The sequence below is a fragment of the Erythranthe guttata genome, chromosome 1 (genome assembly GCF_056151865.1).
Source record: "Erythranthe guttata isolate IM_541 chromosome 1, IM_541, whole genome shotgun sequence".
NCBI classification, from domain to species: Eukaryota; Viridiplantae; Streptophyta; class Magnoliopsida; order Lamiales; family Phrymaceae; genus Erythranthe; species Erythranthe guttata.
In genome coordinates, this window is record NC_142533.1 from 457,331 (window position 1) to 482,747 (window position 25,417).

Here is a 25,417-nt window from a genome sequence, read left to right on the forward strand (position 1 = left end):
AACGGCGGTCAAGGGTCAGCGGTAATGATTGTAAAAATCGGGGTTGTTTGTCAAAATTGGTTAAATGATGAAATTGGGGTTAAATTAGGGTTGGGTAAAATTTTAGGGTGTTTTTGGAATATTTTAAAAGAATGCAGGGGTCTGAGTGCAAATTTATCTATGAAAAATCTCAAATTCAGCCCTAATTCAATAGTTGACCGTTGCTACTTAACGGTCAAACAGACGGAGGGACTAAATGTGTTAAAATTTGATAACATTAGTGTGTATTTTGTTGACGGCGGTAAATAGGGGACCAAAAGTGAAAAACGTACAAACTTGGGGGACCAAAACTGTAATTATCCCTCTAATTCCCTATGTTTTGAGTTTAGTAGCTACTATACAAGTTAAAAAAAATGTTGAAAATGAAATTTTACCATAAAAGACCAATACATGAACAATGCTGAGAAAAGAGATCACGTGTGATGAACTATATCTACTTTAATTAATTAATTTATGTTGTTGGTGTGAATTAGAAACTCGTAAAATAAACTGAATTTTGATTAATGGCGAACAATTAACGGCCAAATTTTAAAACAAAAAGTAAAGCGTGGTCACATACATATCCGCTAGACTGACAAGTGAAACGTGGCCACACAAACGCCGCAGGAATTTTGCATGCTGAAAGATAAATCACAGCGAAAATACGCAACTCCGTCATCTTCAGCTGACGGTTCCCCGGTAACAATGGCGGCAGTTAACGGCGGCATTGTGGATTCGATTGTCCAGGTGCCCTACGAGGCCACCGTCCGCCTCATGCTCGGTTCGCTCGAGCGGAATCTGTTGCCTGACGCCGTCGTGCGCCGCCTCACTCGGCTCCTTCTCGCCAGTCGCATCCGCTCCGGTTACAGATCCTCCCCCGACATCCAGCTGTCCGATCTCCTCAATTTTGTGCATTGTAAATTGCTGAACTCTGTGCTATCGTTTATTTCCCTTTTTTTGGTAGAAAAATTAGCGTCAACTTGTTTTCCCCCCTTTTTATCTCACACGAACAAAGTTACTGTTGATTATGATTAATCCAAATCGGAAACTGATTACTGTGAATTAATTATCTGTGGCAGCTTTGAAAGTAATGCCGATAGCAATCCAGACAGAAACGCCAAAGTCTCAACATTACGAAGTTCCTACATCTTTCTTCAAGCTTGCCCTCGGCAAACATCTCAAATACAGGCAAGATTAATTAATTTTCTGTATATTCTCTTGGAATTAATTTAATTTATACTGCAATTGATCTGATCTGGTTTGAAATTTTGTGCAGTTGCTGCTACTTTTCAGATAAGTCCAGCACTTTAGACGATGCTGAGAAGGCAATGTTGGAGTTGTACTGTGAGAGATCGCAGATAAAAGACGGTCATTCCGTTCTCGATGTCGGTTGTGGCTGGGGATCTCTTTCCCTATACATTGCTCAGAAATACCCCAATTGCCTGATCAAAGGGATTTGCAATTCCATTACCCAAAAGGAACACATCGAGGAGCAGTGTCGGTAATTTCGCCTAATTTTTAACATGCAGATACTTTGAGTTAATCGAATGTTACATCAACATGTGGATAATCTTTCGAAGACCAGTGCCTCTTAACTACGTACACTTGTTTTTGCTTGCAGGGATCTTCGGTTACAGAATGTGGAGATAGTTGTTGGAGATATCAGCACGTTTGATATGGAAGCTTCTTACGACAGAATATTTTCCATTGAAATGTTTGAGGTACCGAATCGTTGCTTGATTCACGTATTATTATTAATTACTATTGGCCATGCTCGTGAATTTTTTTCTTCAATCACTTAATACAGCATATGAAAAACTACCGTGATCTTCTTAAGAAGATATCCAAGTGGATGAAATCCGACGGTCTTCTGTTCATCCATTATTTCTGCCATAAAACATTTGCTTACCACTTTGAGGTAATTGCAGCAAATTATGTGGCTTCTTTTTTTTTTCGTTTAACTCGAAGATTGTTTTTTTTTTTATTAATTATTTTGTGATGCAGGATGTCAACGAGGACGACTGGATTACTAGGTACTTCTTTACTGGAGGTACAATGCCGTCAGCAAACCTGCTCCTTTACTTTCAGGTGAGCTGCCTCTATGTATTTTGTAGCCCAGCGGAGTGTGTAAGTATCGAAAACTGGCTTATTGTGATGTCTCTCGTGCAGGATGACGTGTCTATAGTCGATCACTGGCTTGTGAATGGCAAGCATTATGCGCAGACAAGGTATAAGATTTTGAAAATCGATATAAACTGAGATTGTAGAACTCGAGAATCTAACCGAACAATCTTGTTTGCAGTGAAGAATGGCTTAAGAGAATGGACCAGAATTTGAGCTCAATAAAGCCATTAATGGAGTCCACTTACGGTAAAGATTCAGCCGTCAAGTGGACCGTCTATTGGAGAACATTTTTCATTGCAGTTGCGGAATTGTTCGGTTACAACAATGGAGAAGAATGGATGGTTGCTCATTTCCTTTTCAAGAAGAAATAAAAAAGCTAATGTAACAGGTCACAAATGCGAAAAAAAATTGCTACTGAGTGTTTGAAAGTCGACGAACCATTTGTTACAAACATCGATATGTTATTGTTGATGATCAATATTCTCTACTGCGTGAGATGTGCTAATAAGTAGACATTGATATTTTTTTACATCGTTTTCGTTTAATAAAGCTGATGAATTCTCTCCATACAAACCAAAACTGGTAGTCGTACTGGTATGTTAACTCTTCCTCGTCGATCGCAGTATATGCACGTAGCCCTATTACAAAACAGGGGGGAAAACGTAAAACATAATGATCTGTTTTCAAGAAATGCAAAATAATCGAGCAATTCAAACCGTTCGACAAGTATCTGCAGTAGCACTCTTGTGGTCCAAATCCGAGAATAAATAGTCATTCAGTGTCTGATCTATAGATACAACTCTTTATTATGTTCAAGTCAATCTTCAACGTGCAGAAAGGCAATATAGTAAGTGCGAATGTATAACTACATATTTCATCACAACACTATAATTTCAATCCGAATAACACTTGTCATAAAGCATCGAACATCAACTAGATTCGAAGAAAAACATTTCGGGATTGTTCCAGTACTTTGAAAGTTCGATGCATAGAACCGACATTAGTGTCTTTAAAGAAGTGGTAATGGAAGAATATGTCAGCTTATGTATCATCTTCATACAAAAACACCTAACGTAACTATCGAAATTCAGACATCATCCGACACCTAGAAATGTGTCGTGATAACACTATCATAACTAGGTATGGAAATTAACCGCGTTTCACAGATGACGAAAAAAAATCATTGATCGAGTGTAATGATCTTATACAACAAATTAAAGCTCATCGATTTCCAGCATTTACCTCTGATTAAAAAGAATTTTCAAGAGACACCGGAGGCACTTTTGAATTGAGCTGGATTGTTGAAATCCATTACGCCATCGGCATCCAAGAACCGACTTAGATGCTTATCATCCAAATGTTTCTGAAAATGAAAATATCAGGCCAAGATTAACTATATTAATTTCAGTATAGAAATGAATTTTTACAACATATAAGAGAGCTGAGAGCTTACTGACAAACACTCTCTGTATTTATCCCACTCAGAAACACACTCCATTTTATCCCATTGACCCTTCAAGAACTTGTCCGAATACCACCTACAAATCAAATCAAATCAAATCAAATCAACCCATTATAATTTAAGGATTATGATTGTATCCATCAAAACATTCAATATACAAGAACCAAAATACTCCTTTGCCAAGAAATGAAATTACCCAAATTTTCTATTTACCACAAGTATGAAAAACAAAAACCCAGAAAGAAAAGAAGAAAAATAAACTGAAATTAAACCTGTTGAAGCAATTGTGATAAGCAGTACGGAAATTGGCGCAAGGTGAAGTTGCCGAAGAAGAGGGCCGATTTTTGTCTCCCATAATCCCCATTTTTCAACTGGTTTTCTCACGCATTAATCATTCCCAAACATTTTGCTCTATTATATTTTTCTTCCATTAATTATTGGGAAATTTACAGTTTTGACCCCTCAAGTTTTCACTGATTTCATATTTGGTCTCTTGTGTTCACAAAAAAACACATTTGGTCCCTCATATTTTAATAATGTAGCACGTTTGTCGTTTCCGTCAATTGACCGTTAGTTGGATAGTTAAGGCGGTCATATGTACACAGTTGATTCGGTTAGTACTAACGGAAAATTAACGAAAATGACTAAAAATATTTAATTTTAAAACATAAAAGACCAAATGTGTTGTGTGAACATGAGAGGCTAAATGTGAAATCTGTGAAAACTTGACGGATCAAATAAACCGGGTTGTCTGACCCGGCCCATTTACTTGCACGTTGCACCCGGATTTCTATACACGTATCGCTTGTGTATCACTTATCACTAAAAGATAGATTCATAGTTTCAAACGAAACCAAAATTAACGTAGGAAGGATTGATTCACTTTCGCAGATTGCAGCAATGGCAGAGCTGAAGAACCAAAAATACGCCCAATTCAAAGGGCAGCCGCGTCTCCCCAAATTCGCCATCCCTAAGCGCTACGATCTCAAATTAAAGCCTGATCTCGCTGCTTGTAAATTCTCCGGCGCCGTTCAAATTTCGGTCAACATCGTTTCCGCCACCAAGTTCCTCGTCCTCAATGCCGCCGAACTCTCCGTCAAACCTAATTCCGTCACTTTCACATCTGATAATAAGGTAAAAGCACATTGTCCTCTGTGTTTTTCGTTTTTTTTTTCTCGTCAGGAAGTTTGATATTGATAAGGAGTTTGTTCATCTGATATACATCTGATTTCTACGGCTAGATTTCATGGTTAACTTTGTAGTTGAATTATCCTTGGTCAACATAACCTTTGTGATTTTATTTTAGCTTTTGTTCTCTTTTATATATGATCCATTTGGATCTAATATTGACATTTACTAGACGATAGGGAGAAGGAAATCAGAATTATTCGTTTTATTCTGTAAATAACTTTTGAATCATTATTGAACTTGGTTATTGGATGTATTTCCTTCATGTTTCGGTATTAGCTTGAAGAAATAAATAGATACATTCCAAAACACTTGTTTACATTAAATTTTGCTGGAAACTTTCAGGTGGTGGAAGCTCTCGAAGTGGAGTTATTCGAAGAGGATGAGATAGTGGTGCTGGAGTTTAAGGAGAATTTGCCAATTGGTCTTGGGGCTTTGGACATGGAATTTGACGGGACCCTAAACGATAGAATGAAAGGGTTTTACAGAAGGTGATTTTATCAGCTTTATTCATGTATTATATGCAATTCTTTGCAAGCATTCTTTATTATTTTCCATTTTCATTCTAATGCAGCTCGTGGCACATATCACATCAACTCTTATAGCTTCCTCCATTTTCCGATTTTGGCTGTATGATTGGAGTTACATTCATTTATATTGAGAAATTCTGCCGGTACTAACATTTTGATGCCATAATTCAGCACCTATGAGCACAACGGTGAGAAGAAAAATATGGCTGTTACACAATTTGAGCCAGCTGATGCTAGGCGGTGCTTTCCTTGTTGGGATGAACCTGCTTGCAAGGTACTTACAGTATATTTTTTTTATCCTCATGGATGTTTGCATTTAAATTTTTCGTTACCTTCTTGCTCGTGCATCGGTCTATTCTTACTTAAACTAGCTTCATTTTTTTCCGCAAAATAATGAGTGTATATCCCATTTTCTCTTACCTGCAATTCAGGCTACTTTCAAGATTACATTGGAAGTACCGTCGGATCTGGTAGCTCTTTCGAACATGCCAGTCACCGAGGAAAAACTAAATGGCAATCTTAAGACAGTGTACTATCAAGAATCACCAATCATGTCCACTTATTTAGTGGCAGTTGTCGTTGGCCTCTTTGACTATGTTGAAGATCGTACACCTGATGGTATATTTTCGAGTTTTTCATTTATCTCATGATAGTGCGTGCTATCTCATTCATGTCAGTGTTTCACTCTTGATGATGTTATACTATGTTTTCCCAGGAATCCTTGTGAGGGTATACTGTCAGGTTGGCAAGGCTAGCCAAGGGAAGTTTGCCTTGGATGTTGCTGTCAAAACACTTGGCCTTTATAAAGAGTATGTACGATGCATAAAAGTGATTAGCTGATACTTTATTTAATGCTTTAATTGTTATCGATGATATATATGTCACGCAGTACCATATTCTCTTTGGAGCTCGTGTAGATGTGGATTTGTTGACTCATCGCTTGTTAATTGAAAATTTTCAGGTACTTTGCTGTGCCATATTCACTTCCGAAATTGGACATGATTGCAATTCCTGATTTTGCTGCTGGAGCAATGGAGAATTATGGTCTTGTTACATACCGGGAAACAGCACTGCTTTACGATGAGAAGCACTCTGCAGCTGCAAACAAACAGAGGGTAAAATGAACCCCCCTCGATATAAATCAGTTTTTGCCTATATTAAAATGCATTAATTGCTTTAAGTTTCTTCGTATAATTATTGTATTGTTTTTCTTTTTAAGGTTGCCACTGTTGTTGCTCATGAACTAGCACACCAGTGGTTTGGCAATCTTGTGACAATGGAATGGTGGACACACTTATGGCTGAATGAGGGATTCGCTACATGGGTATCGTCTTACATTTCAAGTTTAGATTTGTGTTCAATTGATATAAACAACAGTTTATTATTAATATTTGGTTTATGGAATTCAGGTTAGCTATTTAGCGGCTGATAGCTTGTTCCCAGATTGGCAAATTTGGACTCAGTTCCTTGATGAATGTACTGAGGGACTCCGACTCGATGGTCTAGCAGAATCCCACCCCATCGAGGTGAATGTCAAAATGTTTATTTTTGTTATTAACATATATTGAGCAATGATAATTTTTTTTTTATGTTTTCTTTGTTAATATGTATCTTGGAATCTTCTTTCAGGTGGATATTAATCATGCTGGTGAAATTGATGAAATTTTTGACGCAATCAGTTATAGGAAAGGCGCATCTGTCATTAGGATGCTACAGAGCTATCTTGGCGCTGAAGTTTTTCAGGTAAGTTATTTAGTTTTAAAAGTTACTTCACTTCTAATTAGTTAGTGTTTCTTCCAATTTTTCAAGTTAATATTCGTTCTTTATTTAACCTAAGTTTATTTTAAGTTTGCTATCCATTCTTGATAAAACTGGGACAATTATATTGTATATTGTCCGAATATATTCGTCTAGTGAACAACATATCGATTATTGAGTGTGAGTGTTCACATATTGTGACATCTTGTAGAGGGCACTTGCTTCCTATATCAAAAAATACGCTTGCTCAAATGCAAAGACAGAAGATTTGTGGTCAGTTCTTCAGGAAGAATCTGGTGAACCTGTGAACAAGCTGATGGACTCTTGGACAAAACAACAAGGTTATCCCGTTGTCTCGGTCAAAGTCAAAGGCCAAAGTTTGGAGTTTGAACAGGTTATGTGATTGATTGATGACCCACTTCTTTGACTGATTGTTTGTGTTACTTCTGGAAATTCTGACAGCTGTTTGTATTTTGTTGATTGACAGTCACGATTTTTGCTGAGTGGTTCTCTTGGTGAAGGGCAATGGATTGTACCAGTAACTCTGTGTTGTAACACTTACGATGCTCGTAAAAATTTCTTGCTGCAAACAAAAAGTGAAACTCTTGATATTAAGGAATTATTCGGTGCCTCAAATTCATCAGACCGCCCTTGGATTAAAGTAAATCTTGACCAGACTGGTTTCTATCGGGTGAAGTATGATGAAGACCTGTCAGCTAGACTTAGGGATGCAATAGAGAAGAAGCACTTGTCCACCTGTGATAAATATGGTAATTCTGATTTTATTACCTTTTTTTTTGGGTCTTCTTTAATTCTTAAATGGAATATTGAACACAGTTTATTCGTCTGAGCAGGAATATTGGACGACTACTATTCATTGTCTATGGCATGCCAACAATCCTTGACCTCTCTGCTTGCTTTGATGAGTGCCTACAGAGACGAGCTCGATTACACAGTCCTATCTAACTTGTTATCGGTAAATGTTCTCTCTTTTAGGTTTAGTGTTTGTCTTTCAGGATTTCTTTTGCTCCGAAAATTAATTTCATTGATTTATATTTTTTCTTGTTTCTGCAGATAGCTTCTAAAGTGGCAAGAATCGTAGGCGATGCTGCACCTGAGTTGGCTGATAACATCAAACTCTACTTCATCAACCTTTTCCAGAATTCTGCTGAGTATGTATACAATTAATAATAATTAATAAAATTATATTTTAATGTTTAGAAATATATTAATTACGGCTGCCGTTTCATTTACCAGGAGACTTGGTTGGGATCCTAAGCAAGGAGAGAGCCACCTCGATGCAATGCTAAGGGGGGAGCTATTAACAGTATTGGCTTCGTTTGGACATGACTTAACACTAAATGAAGCAAACAGGCGCTTCCGCATCTTTTTGGATGACAGAAATACCCCTGTTCTTCCCCCTGATTTGAGAAGGGTTAATAGAACAAAACTCAACCTCATCTGTAATTAAGATTCGAGAAACTTGTCCATTACTTTTTCTGACGGCCCTTTTTCTTCTTTTTTCCAGGCTGTATATGTCGCTGTTGTGCGAAGTGCTACTAAAGCAGACAGATCCAGCTACGATTCTCTTCTGAGAATTTACAGAGAAACTGACCTTAGCCAGGAGAAAACACGAATTTTAGGTACAATTTTCATCATTTTGAGTATTTATTAACTATTAATTTTGTGACTTATTCTGCAAAATCACTAATGCATTGCCTTCTTTCCCCTAGGTTCATTGGGTTCGTGCCGGGATCCTGAAATTATCCAGGAATTTCTTAACTTCTTGTTATCTCCCGAGGTACAGTTTTGATATTCATGAAATTAGTAATTGAGATTCTTAGTTCCAAACAATCTTCTAGAAGATTCTTTGATGTTGCTTCTTCTAGTAATTAGTAATTAGTAATTTCTCTTCTTCCCTTTGTTCTAATGTAGGTCAGGAGCCAAGATGCTGTTATGGGACTGTCTGTCAGTGGTGACGCTCGTGAAACAGCATGGAATTGGTTGAAAGTAAGTTCCCATAGTTGTCTATTTACCTAAATACCCCCCATTTTTCCAAAGGACTATGCTATATTTTGATTAAAATTTCCGACATTTTACATTGCTCAATTGATATGTGGGTGGATTACAGGAGCATTGGGACCATATCAATAAAACTTACGGAGCTGGATTCCTAGTAACTCGCTTCATCAGTGCAGTTGTCTCACCGGTTTGTGCTATTCAATTTTTTGTATAAGCTTTTATGGTACACCACGTCGTATTATTACATATTTACTTTGATAATTGCCCTTTTTACCCCTTGTCTATTATTTCCCACAGTTTTCATCTTACGAAAAGGCAGAAGAAGTACAACAATTCTTCGCCACTCGTATGAAGCCTTACATTGCAAGAACATTGAAGCAGAGCATCGAAAGGGTTCACATTAATGCAGCTTGGGTCAAAAGCATTCAAAGTGAGAAACATCTTGCTGAGGCTGTTCAGGAGTTGGCATACAGAAAATATTAGAAGATATTTCCTTTAAGACGGTGCTTTAATTTTCGTTGTGCAAAAACTTTATAGAACAGAAAACAATAAATTTACGAATGAACCGTTTTCATATTTCATGACTTTTGATGCAAGTTGGGGTCTGTTTTCGACTTTTATCGATCAAATTAATACTTTCTTGGGTATTATATTGTATTCCAGATGCTAGTGGAATGTGTGGATCAATGCATCAACGAAAAATAAATAAATGTGACGTACATTGCGAAACTATTTTCAAAGGGCATTTCATTCATTCTTCCAAATTCTCTACACTTAGAATAGCTACATTGCATAGGCAGCAAATGGAGATGAATTTCGAGACTCCGAACGAGTTTTTCCAGAGCGTTAAACGCCTACTATTACATACAAATTAAGAACTGCATTTCTAGTGAAGAATCTATAACAGCCCTTGATGAAAAACACATGGGCACAATTCCAAATTCTCCATTCTTTGATTAAAAAAAAAAAGAAAGAAAAGAAAAATAATAAAAAAAGAAAAAAGAAGAGAGAAATTTATGCTAATTTCTGCTCTTGGGCTTTCTCTGAGCCCTTAGATCTACCACAACTACAGAGATATTATCCTTGCTGCCCTTTTGAAGCGCGCGATTCGACAGGTACTCGGCCGCTGCTTGAGCTGCAGGATCGATTCCTTCGCCCCTTTCCGATGGAAGTGTGGGCCCGTTATTTCTATGCCATAGTAATATTCTTTTACGAGCCATGTCGCAAACCTCCTCGTTTGTCATAACATCCCACAACCCATCACTTGCCAGAATCAGACATTCGTCCTCTTTCGCTCGTGGCACAAACATTACTTCAGGATCCGGAATTATCCACGGCTTCAAATATCGATCTCCTAAAATGTTTTGCCATAATATACATATATTGTTATTCTATAATTAAAGCTAAATAAATAGATCCAAATATACTTACTAGAGTGACGGACTTACCGATAGACCTCGACATTGCAAGAACACCAAACACACGATGCCCGTTCCACTGTATTACCTTCCCTCCAGCCGCTTCGATTCTTGCATATTCATCTTCTCGGTTTGGCTATAGTGGATATACGAAATTAAAATTTTAAAATATAATCAAAAAAAAAAAAATGGGAGCAAAAATTAAAAATTAAACTATACCTTATGATCGACAGAGAGGGCCACCGGTTCTTTGCCACGGCAGAGCACAGCCCTCGAATCACCGGAGTTGGCCACTATTATATGCGAAGAGCAAACTAGGGCAACCACAGAAGTGGACCCCACAGTTTCCGGAGCAATAGGTTCTTGACCATTTTGCCCTCCAATCTCATCATCAACCTTGATAAAACACTTTGTGAAAGCCCTTCTCCATATCTCTTCACAGCTCTCCTTATTACTACTTCCATTAGTCACTAAAATTTCCAACTCCTCCATTAATGCAGTATGCATACGATCTCGACAATAATTAGCAACCTTAAAAAAAACAAATAATATTTCAAATAATGCATCTCAATTCACAAGTTTCAATTGAGTGTATATATATATATATATATATATATATATATATATATATATATACACATACATACATACATACATACATACCTGAGATCCTCCATGGCCATCATAGACTCCAAAGAAATGGCCCGTCAAATGACTTAAACAGGCCGACACTCCATCAATAACTCGATTTCCAATAAGCATCTCGAGAGGAATCTTTAATAACCGAGGCACAGTCGCAACGGAATCTTCCATTTCGGGCCTCCTACCACAAACAGATGTAAAACCCCAAAGAGGCACACAATCCACCTCAAATATACTCCGGCTTGTCCGAATGCTTACCCCTTTAGTATTATTATTATTATCTAACTGAGGATCGACCAATTTCAAAGTGGGGTCCACAGATAGCGAATCACCCACCACCAAATCTCTCGTATTGGAAATAAGCTCAACGCCACATAAGCTCTTATCGACCTCCAAAAAGTGGGCCCCGATTTCAGAATTTGGATCAAAGCCCAATAAATCGTCGCCACATAGACTACTAGTATCACTCACCACAGACAAAGAGCACGAGCTGTCAAGAATTGGATCGCCCTCCAACGAAGATCCATCTGTAGCCAGCCAATTGCCTTCATCTTCTGAAGTCACCGCCATTACAGAAGAAACTCCACTCCTCAAAACCGTAAAACTAACTTCACTTTCGGAATCACCGAAACTACAATCCTCATTGTCACCATCTACCGAATTACCGGTGCTTTTAATCTCGGAATCGGGGAATAAGCTATCTCGATCGGCCATCAAATTGAAGTTCATTACATTTACATCCATACAACTTTTTCCTTTTTTCAAGAATCAGAGGATTGTAAAAAGATTCGAATTACCTAACTTAAATGGCAATGCAACAACCACCGCCCCATACGTATCCTCCATCGAAATCACTATCTAAACAGCAAAAGCTAACCCACCGCCCATCTTGACTTAATCGACCTGTCGTTGTTCTATAGTACGACGAAAAAATCTAGAAGTGAAAATGGATGAATTGTCGGCATTTCCACAATATATCTATGTGTGTGTATGTATGTATGGAGAAGGTTACGGAAACTTCGATTCGGCGATGATGGATCGAAGCATCGCAATCAACTGAAAGAGGGGTTTTAAAATATGAAGTGAGTTGTCAGATCTGGTGAGCTAGAAACTAGACACCAACTACCATCCGTGAAAAAAAAAAGTGTCACCATGAATATAACTTCTCTGGAAATCTTGCCTTCTTTATTCTCTGGACTCTTCTTCACTTATCTACCTCCACCAAGCAAACAGAAATAAAATTACAATTAGGGCAGATCCTTTCAAATTCAACCAATCATCAAACAGAAAACAGAGGAAACAAAAATAAAATTAAAAATTCAATAATGAAAAATTAGCTCCAGAAAATGAGAGAAACAACTAATTAATGAAAAAGTTGAGCAAAAGTTTGAAGAATCACAGGGAAATCCTGACAAAGAAAAAAAAAAAAAACTTTAGAGTAACCTGGATCTGAGGCAATCCATGTCAACCCTTTATTCAAATCGTGAGCCGCTTTCTATCAAGTCTGAACTCTCTCTTTCAATTAGTAAATTGCTTTACTTACTTGCATCAGTATACAATCAAAGAAATTGGGGAACACTATTCATTATTATTATTATAATAATAATAAAATAATAATTAATAATAATTGATGAAAGCTAAATGAGTTGAAAAAGGAGCTAACCACAACCACTACACAATTTTCTTACTATAAATCAATCACCCTCCTTTCACTTTCATCAACATCTGCCGGAAACACGAGGGCAAAAGAGAAATAAATATTTGTTGGAAAAATAAAAAATCAGGTGCTGCTAATAAATTGTCGAACGAAGAAATTTCATTTTGAGAAAATAAGTGGAATGGGGAAGAGAGAAATGATTAAAGAAAAGAATAAACAGCTATCAATTATTTATCAGTATTATTTATTTATTTAATTATTATTATTATTGGCTTAATAAAAAAAGATACTATCTCGAGAAAAGAGAGAGAATGGTTGGGCGAGATATATGCCAGATGTCCAATTCAGATGAGCATATTAAAGCATCTCCATCCAATCCCCTTTATTTACTTATTTAATTAATGAAATGCTATTTACGGTTACAAAATTGTTATTTGCGGTTTATAATAAAACCCCCCAAAACTTTCAAAAAAAATCAAAAAACCCCCCAAACTGCAAATAGCAAAAAATAAAAAAAAATTCGAAAATTCGAAATCAAGCTTGAAGAAGGGTTGGTCTTCGATTTTTTGATGTAATTTCAACTATTTTATGTGTAATATGCATTGGGTAGGTCGATTACGTAACCAATTTCATGTTAAAAAGCCCTACAAATCGATTTGTAGGGTTTTTTTTTCGCAAAAACATTTTGGAACGCCCAAGATGGGCGCCCAAATGCAGCTTGCACACCCAACTTGGGCGTGCACTGCATGAATGGGCGCTCAAGTTGGGCTTTTACGCGTTTTGAGGGGGGGTTTTTGGATTTTTTTGGAAAGTTTTGGGGTTTTAGAGAGATGAAGTGTTTTTTGTTATAAACCACAAATAACAGTTCCCTTTAATTATTATATTTGATATTTGCTAACTATTTAATGGGTATATGAATCCAGTCCACTTTGGATAAATTGTATAAATGAGTTGAATCGAATTGAATTTATTTTATATTTTTTAAGTAGTATATTAAGATATTTTGTTTTGATGAGTTGACCTTAATTAAAATTTAGTAGGATATTATACATAATGAGTGTATGCCCAAATTACAATTAACCTGATCAACTATGTGTTGTCTTACGAAAAGAAAACTTGTTCAATAGATAAATTACGGTCACCCCTGAGATATACTCAAATTATGAAAAGCACCTCATGCTTGGGTAATTATAACCACCCCTTAATTATGAATCTTTTTACGCTTCCACACTTATGGTGTCAAATTCAATATAATATAATATTCTACATTACGTGGAATGTTATCTCGTTTGTACTCGTTTTGTGCAAAAATGCAGTTTCTGATACACCACAATCTGATATTTATGATCCATGAGACACATCTTATGATTATCTTGTTTCAAAATGTAGAACTCGAATGAGATAAAAACAGGTACAAACTGGAGGAATTCTACATAATCTAGAAGATTACACTAAATTTAACATGGCAATGGTGGACATGTAAGAAAATCCACAAATTAGGGGTGATTGTAATTACCAAAACATGAAGGATTCTTTTGTAATTTGACATTACTTTGGGGGTGGTCGTAATTTATCATAAATATAATTGATGGTTGAAAAAGTGAAAATAATGTTGGGGTGGGCTGGGCTTTGGGTCAAGCGCGTGAATCTTCCACAGCTATAAAAAAATCAGAACCCCCAAACAAAGGCTTCTTCCGCGCACATTAGCACAGCGAATTCATTTCCCACCAAAGCGATGTCGTATTTGCTGCCTCACCTTCACTCTGGATGGGCCGTCGATCAGGCTATACTCGCCGAGGAGGAGCGCCTCGTCATCATCCGTTTCGGCCATGACTGGGACGAAACTTGCATGCAGGTCAGTTTTTCTCTGCTGTTTTTCCACTGTATTTTTACCCTAATTGATTACTTCTTCAGAACTCCTCTTCTCCTTTTTCGAGATCCGTGGCTCTTGATTTATAGATTATTGGGTGTTTATTGCATTTATTAGCTCCGTAATTGCATCAATTTGGGTTCTAATAGTCTCGATTGAATTGGAATTTGGGATTCTGAAATTTATTTTTTCATCTTGATTTTCATGGGAAATTTTGGGTGAAATCGACATGTTTATAATCTAGTAATCGCATCAAAGTTGTTACTCTTAGTTGAATTTTAGCATGTATTTGCCATGAAGTAACTAAACTTAGTAAGTACATTGATAATAATTGTTCCTTGTGCTGCTCTAGGTTATACATCATCAACTTATATATATATATATATATATATATATATATATATATATATATATATATATATATATATATATATATATAAGATTGGGATTCATATTTGTGAAAGAATTAATCTATTCAAATTTGGGTTGGTCTCTTTTGAGTTTTACTGAGTCGATGTCTGCATCAGCTGTCCAGCGGAAACAACGAATTTGTATTGATATTGCTAGGCTCAACTTGCATTTGTTTCTCTATGAAGATGTTCCTTTTTTTTTGTCCAGAAACCCCGAATTTCTGTCTAAACGAGGTCAAATTTTATTGAGTAATCTGTAGCTTTAAGTCCTTCAATATTACTCAAGGTCCTTTGCTGTTGAAAAAGGTACTGTTGATACTTTATATTATTAAAGTCATGCATCCATTGGTCAACTTGCAATTGAAGTCGTTTATAACTAATTTAAGGATCTCTTATTAGTTTAAAGAAATCTTTATCTATGAGTAAAACAAGAAATAGAAGTTTGGGGCATGAAATCCACTTGATACTGTAGAGTGTAGACCTTTGGACAAATTATTTATTTCCGTTTCCTTGGTTTTTTTTTTTTCCGGTTTGGTTTTATAGGAGTGCATCAGTGCATGGCTTCTGCCTGTATATGATGCAGAAAGTTTCGATGCAAATCAGGATCTTCTTGTTTCATAAGGCCTCCATGTCTGACTTATTTCTTCTCTTTTGAGAACTTTGTAATGATGATGAGTTGTGCAGATCCCCCCCCCCTGCTCTCTCTCTCTCACACACACACACACACTATGCAAGAATCATGTGCTATAGATATATCATCCACATAATAGCAATTCATTCCTCGTATTTTCTTCGGCATATGCTGAACATTTTCTTAGATATATTGCTGTCGTTATTGAGAAATCTGGTCTTATCCTCTACGATTCGTCTGCTTAAAAAATTCCCATAATGTGATTCTATTTTTCTGCAGATGGATGAGGTGTTGGCTTCAGTTGCGGAAACACTAAAGAATTTTGCAGTGATATACCTAGTGGATATATCAGAGGTGCCTGATTTCAACACAATGTACGAGCTGTACGACCCGTCAACAGTCATGTTCTTCTTCAGAAACAAACACATTATGATCGATCTCGGCACTGGAAACAACAATAAGATCAACTGGGCATTGAAGGACAAGCAGGAATTTATTGACATTGTCGAGACTGTGTACCGTGGTGCTAGGAAGGGCCGTGGTCTTGTTATTGCTCCTAAAGACTACTCCACCAAATATCGCTACTGACTTCTTACATCTATCTTTCGAGCAGTATCAGTGGTTACTCGCGTATTATTTATGCATAATTGCGATGCTCAAAACATCTGTTCGATAACTGAATCAATCCTCAGGGAATATTGGTGTGTTGTAACTCAAGAATGCTATTATCTGCTATTATTGTTATATGTGATTTTCACATCTATGAATTATGATATGAATGGTATATGCTAAATAAATGATGAGCTGTAACTTGTGTTTACCATTTTTCTGGGTTTGTTGGCTAAAATTTGACTAATTTTCTTTTACAGGCGTATTGAACTGGAGCAGCTCAACCAAAATTCAAAACTGTGAGCATAATTATAATATTTAATTAAATTATTAAATTTAAACTAAAAAATAAGATTCGTAATACATATTATTAATTAAATAAAAATATGTTTGGATCTGAAATTATTAAAAGATCCGATCCAATAAACAAGTACTACGGAGGCCCATTATTTGTTGTAAAAAGCCCAATTAAATGGGCCTCTTGAAACCCTTACAGAAGCATTACGGCCACGCTCATTTCGTGCGATTTCTCCTCTCTCCTCTCTCTTTTCTCTCTCTCTCTGCTGAAACCCTAAACCTACGCCGGATCTCACTCTCTGGTTCGCTGTGTCTACTGTTTATCTCCGCAGTTCTTCCGCATACAATTATGGCAAGCACAACGGAACCCACAGTTCTTAAAAAGGAAGAAGAAGAGGAAGACGAGAAGCCATTAGCGGATGACGAAGATACCGGCGCTCAGATAGCCCCGATCGTTCAACTCCAGGAAATTGCCGTTACTACAGGCGAAGAAAATGAAGATATTATCCTCGACTTGTAAGTAATCTGATTTTCTAGGTTTAATTTTGATATTAAATGTTTATCATGTACTTTTAGCAGGAAATGATTTAGGTTTTAAGTGGATCGAAAATTAGCCGAACAGATCTTGGTTGTGCATTTGATTCTGTAGTCTGTAGATGTAGCGCGTGAATGGATCCACACATTTGATGCGATAAATTTGAAATGTTAACTCAATTACTGTTCCTGGGAAGTTATTTTTGGTTCTGACTCATAGATTAGTTGATGCGGTTGATGAAGTGTGTTAAGAGTTTCCAAGTATGTTTTCTTGAGTTGTTTGTGAATTGTGATTGATAGAAAGATGAAATCGATGGACATGTGGATTTACTGCAATACTTTCATTTATAACTATGTTTTTTGTTAAGAATTTCGAATCAATTCATTGAAGTAGATCTGGATTGCCTGATATTTCCATTCTGTGTGAATGTTGTCTTTGATAGTGTTTGCGTTTGTTATTATAATAATTTAATGTTAAATTGTTTGTCATTGTCAGGAAATCGAAGCTGTATAGATTTGATAAGGAAGCCAACCAATGGAAAGAGAGGGGAGTTGGCACTGTGAAGCTACTCAAACACAAGGAAACGGGCAAAGTTAGGCTTGTTATGAGACAGAACAAGACTCTTAAGATCTGTGCCAACCATCTTGGTTAGTAAATCATATACTTATTTAGTTATTTTTGCTTGCTATTTTACATTTAGTTGTATGAATGTATTGTTAGATATGCCTACCTATCCTGCAAAAGTTGGGATTAGGGTTTTGATATTTGTATGGAATTCTATGTAATTTTTTTTTTTAAATGTTGAGGGTGGATCACATTCAGTGATTTGGTTGTTGTTTTGCTGAGTATTGAATTTCTCTTACTGGTTATAGTGCTGCCTACAATGACGGTTCAAGAGCATCATGGGAATGAGAAGTCGTGTGTGTGGCATGCTGCTGATTTTGCAGATGGAGAGCTGAAGGAGGAAAACTTTTGTATTCGTTTTCCATCCATTGAAAGTAAGTTATTTCGACTTTTCATCTCCAACATGAATTATTCTCTGCCTTGTATCAAATTCTACTTTGAATTCTATACTATGATTCATGGAAACTTTGGTGCATACGTCTTTCCACGTTTCGGAAACCAAAACTCCATAACAACTGTTGGAAACATTTTGAGGAGGTTTTTTTAATATTTAAAAGTTTTGGGGACTATTCTGGTAATAGTGAAAAAATGGAAACATGTTTCTGCCCCAAAAAAATCCAAAACAAGTTTTAATAAAGACCGAAACTAATTGTCTTTGCTTGAAAAAATTCTTAAATGTTATGTCTCTTTTTCCCTTGGTGTTTTAATATTTTTTAGATGCTAAGTCGATACTAAAATAAATTGATATGCATTTTTTAAAATCTATCTAATGATAATACGGATTGGAACTTGTAAATTATATATGATTTGTAAATACAAATATGTAATTGATGATAAGTATATAAGTTAACTGTATGATATCTTTTTAGAAATTATGGATGTACCCCTATATTTTTAATATTTACACATTTCCTCCACATTCCCATATCCATTTTTTTTTTGGAAAATGAGGTTTCCTCGTGGCTGTTTCCCTGTTTCACCATGTCCGCGTTCCGGTGTCCGTACTACATAGATTCTGATGTAGTATTAGCCTATGTTTATTTATCTACAAGCATGTGAATGTAGTGATGGTTCGACTTTTTAGGTTTATCTCCAAAACATTGTTGCTTTATAATCCTCAGAGCTCCTAATTGGAAGAAATGCAAGTTGGTGATATTATTGTCACGGATCATGAAAAAAAAACTCGTTTTTTTATGTCCTAGTTTTTATTTAATTGGCTTAAAAAATAATTTCATATCCATGTACAGGCTGTTGTGAGTGAACATTAGTTTGTGATTAAAAATTTAGTCCCTCTTGGATCCATTTCTTAATGGAGCAACCTGGTAAATTTCGGTTATGTTTTTCCATGTTTATTTCAGATTGCAAATCTTTCAAGGATAAGATTGAGGAAATCACTGAATCTCTGGCAAAGAGCAGTGGAGAAAGCGAAGAAGGGACCACTGCTGCCAATCTTATTGAAAAGTTGACTGTTGAAGAAAAAGACACAGAAGAGAAAATCGAGGCCAAAGAAGCACCTTTGTCCTCAGATGAGAAAAAGGAAAAATCTAGCAATGAGAAGTAAGGTCCCTTAATGTGTTCTTGTCTTGTTTTTGTTGACAAGGATTGAAACATTGGCTGGGGCAATTCAGGTGAGTTGGACTCGTACGGGATATATGTTATTATCATGAAACTTACGATGGACTGTGTTATTTGGTTTGTTTGTTGGTATCATGATTGGTTGTGTCTGTCAATTGGTGTGTTTTGGAGTTTAAGAGTATGGTTGGATGGTGTCTCTATTGGATTGGATGTGTTTGTTTACCATTTTGTCTTGCAAAGGTTGGTTTTAAACAGGGTGCATTACCCTAACGGGCATATATTTTTTTATTTCGAGGATTATAAGGTCTTTGTTGCACGAGTATATTATATTTGTCTATGCTTTTGGTAATGTTCAAAGGGCTTAATGGGCCTACATCTGAATCTATTTAGTCTGCTATTGGGCCTGAATTGGACTCTACTCAATCCCCAATTTTCTTCAATGGGCCTGATTGACCCATTATTTAAATACATAAACTTCGTAACATCCTGGGCCTTTATTAATGCTTGATTTGTTTAGTTTGGCCTAAATGGGCTCATATTAAACCAATGTATTCCATTATTGGGCCTTACTGCGTGTATATTTGGATTTACTGGGCCTATATTTAGATCACCAAATCCACTATTGGGCTTATGTTTGGATCCGCTAATTCCCCTATTAGGCTTACTGGGCCAATATATTAATCCGTACATTCCACTATTCCGCCTACATTTTGATCCGTAAAATTCCCTATTGGGCCTGTATTTTGAGCCTTGTTGGGCCAATAATTTGATCCGCAAATCCCTTATTGGGCCTATATTTTATCCAAAAATTCCTTATTGGGCCTATATTTAGATCCGCAAATTCCACTAATGGGCCGGGCTGCGTCTATATTTAAAACTGTAAATTACGTTATTGGGCCTGACTGGGCCTATATTTAAATCCTGAAATTCCGTGATTGGGCCTGAATCGGTCCATTGTTGAATATATAATTTGTATTTTGGGGCTAATTGGACTACATCTAGTTGGGACGGGGCGTTCATTATTGGGCCGGCATCGTAATTGTTTTGTTTGTTGGACCGCAACAATGGCCCATTATTTCGGGCCGGTTTTAATAGTTAAATTTTGTTTTCCTGACCGTTTTGATTTTTTAATTCTTAAATTGAAAAATGGTTTTAAAATATCCAATTCATCATGTCTGCCAGGCCCGTATATGGGCCTATATCATTCGTTATTGGGCCTGACGGGCCCAAAATCCAACCCATATACTGAGCCAGGTCATCCATATATGCTTTAGATGGGCCTGAGTGGGCCTATATTCATGGTTATGCCATCATTCATACTGTACAATTGAGTGAATGCTTCTGCAGAACGAGGCACGGCCTTCCCGTTCAGTTCGAACACTGAACACGGCAATAAAACCTCCTACAAACACACACGGATGGATTCCGTTGCCATACTTGACAAGATCTCTGCAATCGCTAAACCTTCCTTCTGAACTTACCATTACACTATGGATACATCATACATTACATCGTCTGTAGATTTTCTCATTTGTACGTCTGTTTCTTCGGGTGTTCCTTTCTTCATTTCTCTTCCTGTGGAACCACCTATCAGATAAACACCAACTAAATTATATTCACAAATCACAAAAGTACGGGCTCTACCAAATTCAACATACCCAACATATTCTCACCAAATAAGGAATCCATCGATGACCGGCTTGGTGATGTACTCCTCGTATCATCTGCATTTTGGTGAACTTGTACTTCAAGAAACGAAGACGACTATTTTTTTGCTATAGCTTTACAGATACAAGAGTTAACAATCAAGCCATGTAAATTTATTACCTGATGAATAACGCAATGCCTTAACAGCGTCGAAGTTCTTGTATGTATAGCCCACAAAACTCAAGTCTTTTGGACTCAGATGAATCTGCTTATTAAATGTGAGGAGCAAAGTTATTTCCCTTATTCATCATCAAGCTTAAGCATAAGAAGTAAACCATTACAGTAATCAAGACCAAGCAAAATTAAAATGAAGCGCATAATTGGTAATAATATCAGTTAAGCAAGAATTGGCAAAACATAATCTGAGAATGGGTAAAGAGCAATAAGAACCTTGCGTGAGGAACCTGACCCAGATATTGCCGAGGTTGGAGGATTCAACTGTCAGAACCAAGAAATTTGCACTGGTGAGATTTTTTGCGATAAAACGAAATAAGATTTGATATTTGTCACTGAAGTAGGTATAATAAAGGATGGAGATATATGACTGTACTTCGTCAAACTTCATAAAATTCTGGGTGTCCAGCTCTCCGTTAACCTCTGGTTTAAAGGCTGCTTCCATTTCATATAGTTTATCCCATTCAATTTCCTTAAACCAAGGGTGAGCCTGTTGCATATATTTATAGTTTAAGTGTTAGCGAGAGAGAGGAAGAGACAATCCGACGCACAATACTTATAAACTCGTACCTTTATCTGGGCTGCTCCTTCAGTTCCAAGCCTGTGTTCCACATTGCAGAGTAACTTACAGATAAGATCTTTTGCGTCAGGACTCAATTTGGTGTCTTGAGGAAATTTCAGGTGATTTCTCCAATGAACAATCTGGTGGCCATTAGTTAACCTTATTAGATGATTTTTTTTTCAACAGTAAGCCTAGTTTGTCAAGTCATATGTTGCACTCTACCAGTTTATTCTCAAGCTAAATGCGTACATGCAATTTATGTGTGATGAACCAGCAGAAAGATGTTATCCATTTTAGCAGTTACCAAATGGCTGAAGGCCTGAGCCAACATTGCTATCACTCTCTTGGAACGGAAAAAAAAAAGGATAGTTGAGATTGTATGAGAAGAATATACCTTCCTGCACGCGGTCATAGGATCGTCAGAATAAAAAGGGGGATAGCCAACAAGCATCTCATACATAATTGCACCCAGTGACCACCTGCATGCATATGTGGTTGCTTAGGTGACAAGAAATAGACACACCAGCACAAGCTTAACATCTATAACGAGTAATGCAATATAGAAGATACATTTCGTTCTGAATCCTAGAGTTGCTGCACAGGTACCATTACATAAATTAAGCATCAAAGTGTTGATTGTACGGTGGAATTAAGGCTCATATCATGCCATTTCATTTCTGATTTATCAAAGTTATGGATCCATATGCTTTTTTTATATTCATAGTGGTATGCCAAGAGAGGAATGATAAAAGTAACTGATGTAATAATAAGAAAGAGATGAGATGAACTGACCAGTCGCACTCCACACCATATCCCTTCTTCAACAATACTTCTGGAGCAATATAGTCTGGCGTACCCACAGTTGAAAATGCCTTAAAAAAATAAAAAAGTGCAGATGATTAAATAATGCGAACTGGACAGAGATGCAACTAAAACTACAGATGCTGCATGGTATAGTTAGGAGACTAGATATTAAAATAAACAAATGACAGATTCAAGCAGGATGTAGAATTAAAGTTTCCATTTCACCCCCCAAAAAAAAAGACAATGCCGCCCTCATCAGTTAACGAACAAAAGTCACCATGGAAAAGGCTTGTAAGTGAACACGAGTATGTAATAAGGAAAAAAGAAAAACTCCTAATTTGTTCTTACAAGTGTTCTCCTATTCATCTGCCAGTGCTGAAGTTGTTCACGAGGACTCCTCCAGTTATTACCATTTGCAGAGTGGCCATCAATGTCCATTGGTTCCCTTATATTTTCATCACCCATGGCCTCGTTTTCATTCACCGTAGATAAAATTCTGCAATCAAGTGGCTTGCACAGACCAAAGTCTGACAGTTTCATGTGTCCATTCTTGTCAAGTAGAAGGTTATCTGGTTTGATATCCCTGAATGGAAATTAGTGAATAAGACAAGTCAACGAAAAAATTAACTCATTTACAACATCTAATTCGGTTACACGCACCTATGAATATAATTATGCTTGTGGATGGACTCAATCGCAAGTACACTTTGAGCAATGTAAAATTTAGCCACATATTCGGAGAGTGTGTCCTCTCTCATCAGCAGGGTCATCATATCACCACCCGGGAGATATTCCATGATAAGATATAAATGCTCTGAATCTTGAAAAGAGTAATACAATTTAACTATGAAGTGGCTGTCCACTTCTGCCAATAAGTTCCTCTCTGCTCTAACATGTTCCACCTAAAACACAAAACATTTGATCATGCAAACGTACCAAAATATTACAGTAGTTATTTATGCATGCTTGTTTAATGTACTACCTGTCCTCTCGAAACCATTTCAGATTTCTTCAATTTCTTCATGGCATAAATGTTCCCTGATTTTTTTTCCCGGCATAGTCGAACCTAAAGTTGCAAATACGATCAGAAGCTGAGAAATCATATAAAACTGAAAGACACATATTTATTGTAATAATCAGGTTGCACAATTAATTGAGGCTAGACTAAAAACTTTGATATATTCATGACAATAATTTTGAATGAATTTGGAATACATTAAAAATCATTTGAATGAAAGGAGATATGCTTGTAAATAACCAACCTCACCGAAGGCTCCACGACCTATGATGGTTAGAAGTTCAAAATCATCTACACAGATCTTGTTCCTTCTCAGTCGCATAAACTCTGTTTCTTTCCGTTCTAAATCTTTAATTAGATTTATCTGTTCATCTTCGGGCACATCTGAAGATGCCAACTTCCTTTCTAGTACCCACCTCCTGAAGTAAAAAGAAGAAATACATAGGTTTCAAATTTAGCTCAAAAATCTGTAACAGTGATCTAAACAAGTAGAAGTAAGTCTTTGTTCGAATACACCCAACATGAAGTACATCAATTGTAACTTTATTTGACCCAAGGTCTGCTGTCTAAATTTTGTTTTGTGAGCAAATCCGATTTAAGTAATATCCAATGCTTACAAATCAGAAAATGAATGTAAACCTTTTTAATCGGTAACCAGACTGAACTGTGTAACAGCATTTGATTGTTACGCGAAAAAAATATGTCCCAGACATTTTAATCCGTTTAGCGAGACGCTTCACAATTCACATCATACTAAATAACCGTGACCACATTTATTTCCTTTGCAGCAAACAAACAGTTCAGACCTATTTTCCTAACCAGGAAAACACCAACCCTAGAAAACTTGTGAAGATTCAGCTCTCACAAAACACAGCAGTTTTATTCTCAAATTAACCCACTGAACATCATCATCTTCTAATCTCACTATATTAGTAAATCATTACAAATGAAATCCAATTAGATAAAACCCTACCCCCAAAAGAAAGCGCATAAAATTCACCATATGTATATATGCAATAGACTACTCAATTATCGTTAATCGACCATGAGTTTAATGAATTTTCATAACCTAAATCCACAGTTAGAGTTTACCCAGGAAATACTTACAAAATACAAATAAAATTAAAGCAAAACACCAGATCTCGGACACGGACTTAATTAAGAACTCAAAAGTAATTAAATAATCTACTTAACGAAATCTCGAAGTTAAAAGTTGCGACAAATATGTATATCTCGAAGCAATCATACCTTTCTTTTCTTTCCTGAATGCTTTTCATCTGATTTCTGTAGTGATTCTCGATGTACTGTTTGGCGGCCGCCACTTTTTCCATTGTCAAAATTGAACCTAGAATTTCTTCGTCCCCATTGCTATTGTTCTGTCCTCCGTTCATTTTTCTCTCTCTTACTCTCTCTCTCTCTCTCTAGATTCCCGCTAAATGTGAATACATGTCCCTGCGAGTGCGAGTGCGAGTGCGTGTCTGTGTGTGTTTCGTCTAAATATAATATGCGTATTTAACAAGAAAAAAATAAAATGGCTAATTATATATAATTAAAAGAGAGAGAGAGAGAGAGAGAATAAAATGGCTGGGGAGTACGCATCCGCCTATTTCGGGCAGGATCCGCTACTTCACATTTTAATTTGTTTTTACATTTTTAATTTGTTTACAATTACAATTAATCCCTAATAAATTAAAAAATATATATATAATTACACTCGTAAGTCCTAACCGTTAAATGGGGTAATTAGATTAGGGATGACCACGGGACGGGTTTTGGAAAACG

The 25,417-nt window shown here is 36.6% G+C and overlaps 7 protein-coding genes across 16 annotated transcripts; 4 read left to right on the plus strand and 3 right to left on the minus strand.

Moving 5' to 3' along the window:
- The first annotated feature begins 414 nt into the window (after positions 1-414).
- On the plus strand, positions 415-2,671 carry LOC105977088 (S-adenosyl-L-methionine-dependent methyltransferases superfamily protein). The gene is made up of 8 exons (XM_013002353.2): positions 415-934; positions 1,098-1,206; positions 1,295-1,519; positions 1,640-1,739; positions 1,826-1,936; positions 2,023-2,106; positions 2,188-2,246; positions 2,321-2,671. Exons 1-8 carry the CDS (start codon positions 655-657, stop codon positions 2,511-2,513), a joined length of 1,161 nt encoding a protein of 386 aa, XP_012857807.2. The 5' UTR covers positions 415-654; the 3' UTR covers positions 2,514-2,671.
- LOC105977089 (protein phosphatase) lies at positions 2,525-4,025 on the minus strand. Its single transcript, XM_013002355.2, has 4 exons — positions 3,877-4,025; positions 3,596-3,680; positions 3,385-3,505; positions 2,525-2,780 (listed from the first exon to the last, which is right to left on the minus strand). The coding sequence occupies exons 1-3, from the start codon at positions 3,966-3,968 to the stop codon at positions 3,404-3,406; spliced, it is 279 nt and encodes a 92-aa protein (XP_012857809.1). The 5' UTR covers positions 3,969-4,025; the 3' UTR covers positions 2,525-2,780; positions 3,385-3,403.
- Positions 4,026-4,281: 256 nt separating this feature from the next.
- On the plus strand, positions 4,282-9,752 carry APM1 (aminopeptidase M1). Its single transcript, XM_013002348.2, has 19 exons — positions 4,282-4,738; positions 5,138-5,283; positions 5,494-5,596; positions 5,754-5,940; positions 6,038-6,131; positions 6,284-6,437; positions 6,542-6,646; positions 6,732-6,848; positions 6,952-7,065; positions 7,292-7,474; positions 7,568-7,850; positions 7,935-8,056; positions 8,155-8,252; positions 8,338-8,515; positions 8,609-8,723; positions 8,814-8,881; positions 9,016-9,090; positions 9,212-9,289; positions 9,400-9,752. Exons 1-19 carry the CDS (start codon positions 4,505-4,507, stop codon positions 9,583-9,585), a joined length of 2,640 nt encoding a protein of 879 aa, XP_012857802.1. The 5' UTR covers positions 4,282-4,504; the 3' UTR covers positions 9,586-9,752.
- An 82-nt stretch (positions 9,753-9,834) lies between these two features.
- Positions 9,835-13,115, minus strand: LOC105977087 (putative protein phosphatase 2C 6). 9 transcript variants are annotated; one of them, XM_088813168.1, is made up of 7 exons: positions 12,826-13,041; positions 12,606-12,704; positions 12,314-12,374; positions 11,184-12,218; positions 10,740-11,051; positions 10,551-10,656; positions 9,835-10,456 (listed from the first exon to the last, which is right to left on the minus strand). In XM_088813168.1, the coding sequence occupies exons 4-7, from the start codon at positions 11,904-11,906 to the stop codon at positions 10,122-10,124; spliced, it is 1,476 nt and encodes a 491-aa protein (XP_088669294.1). In that variant the 5' UTR covers positions 11,907-12,218; positions 12,314-12,374; positions 12,606-12,704; positions 12,826-13,041; the 3' UTR covers positions 9,835-10,121. The 9 variants fall into 9 exon arrangements, with proteins under 9 accessions (XP_088669294.1, XP_088669330.1, XP_012857804.1 ...); XM_088813204.1 differs by having other exon boundaries at positions 11,184-11,859; positions 11,960-12,374; positions 12,826-13,033; XM_013002350.2 differs by having other exon boundaries at positions 11,184-12,374; positions 12,826-13,115.
- Positions 13,116-14,432: 1,317 nt separating this feature from the next.
- Positions 14,433-16,547, plus strand: LOC105977185 (thioredoxin-like protein YLS8). The gene is made up of 2 exons (XM_013002471.2): positions 14,433-14,674; positions 16,010-16,547. Exons 1-2 carry the CDS (start codon positions 14,555-14,557, stop codon positions 16,316-16,318), a joined length of 429 nt encoding a protein of 142 aa, XP_012857925.1. The 5' UTR covers positions 14,433-14,554; the 3' UTR covers positions 16,319-16,547.
- Positions 16,548-16,844: 297 nt separating this feature from the next.
- Positions 16,845-19,692, plus strand: LOC105977022 (ran-binding protein 1 homolog c). Its single transcript, XM_088813560.1, has 4 exons — positions 16,845-17,152; positions 17,667-17,818; positions 18,044-18,169; positions 19,154-19,692. The coding sequence occupies exons 1-4, from the start codon at positions 16,986-16,988 to the stop codon at positions 19,354-19,356; spliced, it is 648 nt and encodes a 215-aa protein (XP_088669686.1). The 5' UTR covers positions 16,845-16,985; the 3' UTR covers positions 19,357-19,692.
- A 764-nt stretch (positions 19,693-20,456) lies between these two features.
- Positions 20,457-25,233, minus strand: LOC105977181 (AGC (cAMP-dependent, cGMP-dependent and protein kinase C) kinase family protein). 2 transcript variants are annotated; one of them, XM_013002469.2, is made up of 13 exons: positions 24,884-25,233; positions 23,880-24,054; positions 23,600-23,683; positions 23,278-23,519; positions 22,966-23,200; positions 22,606-22,685; positions 22,208-22,292; positions 21,822-21,953; positions 21,628-21,741; positions 21,468-21,515; positions 21,198-21,282; positions 21,044-21,094; positions 20,457-20,957 (listed from the first exon to the last, which is right to left on the minus strand). In XM_013002469.2, exons 1-13 carry the CDS (start codon positions 25,024-25,026, stop codon positions 20,854-20,856), a joined length of 1,578 nt encoding a protein of 525 aa, XP_012857923.2. In that variant the 5' UTR covers positions 25,027-25,233; the 3' UTR covers positions 20,457-20,853. The 2 variants fall into 2 exon arrangements, with proteins under 2 accessions (XP_012857923.2, XP_012857922.2); XM_013002468.2 differs by having other exon boundaries at positions 21,029-21,094; positions 24,884-25,149.
- Between the last annotated feature and the right edge of the window lie 184 nt (positions 25,234-25,417).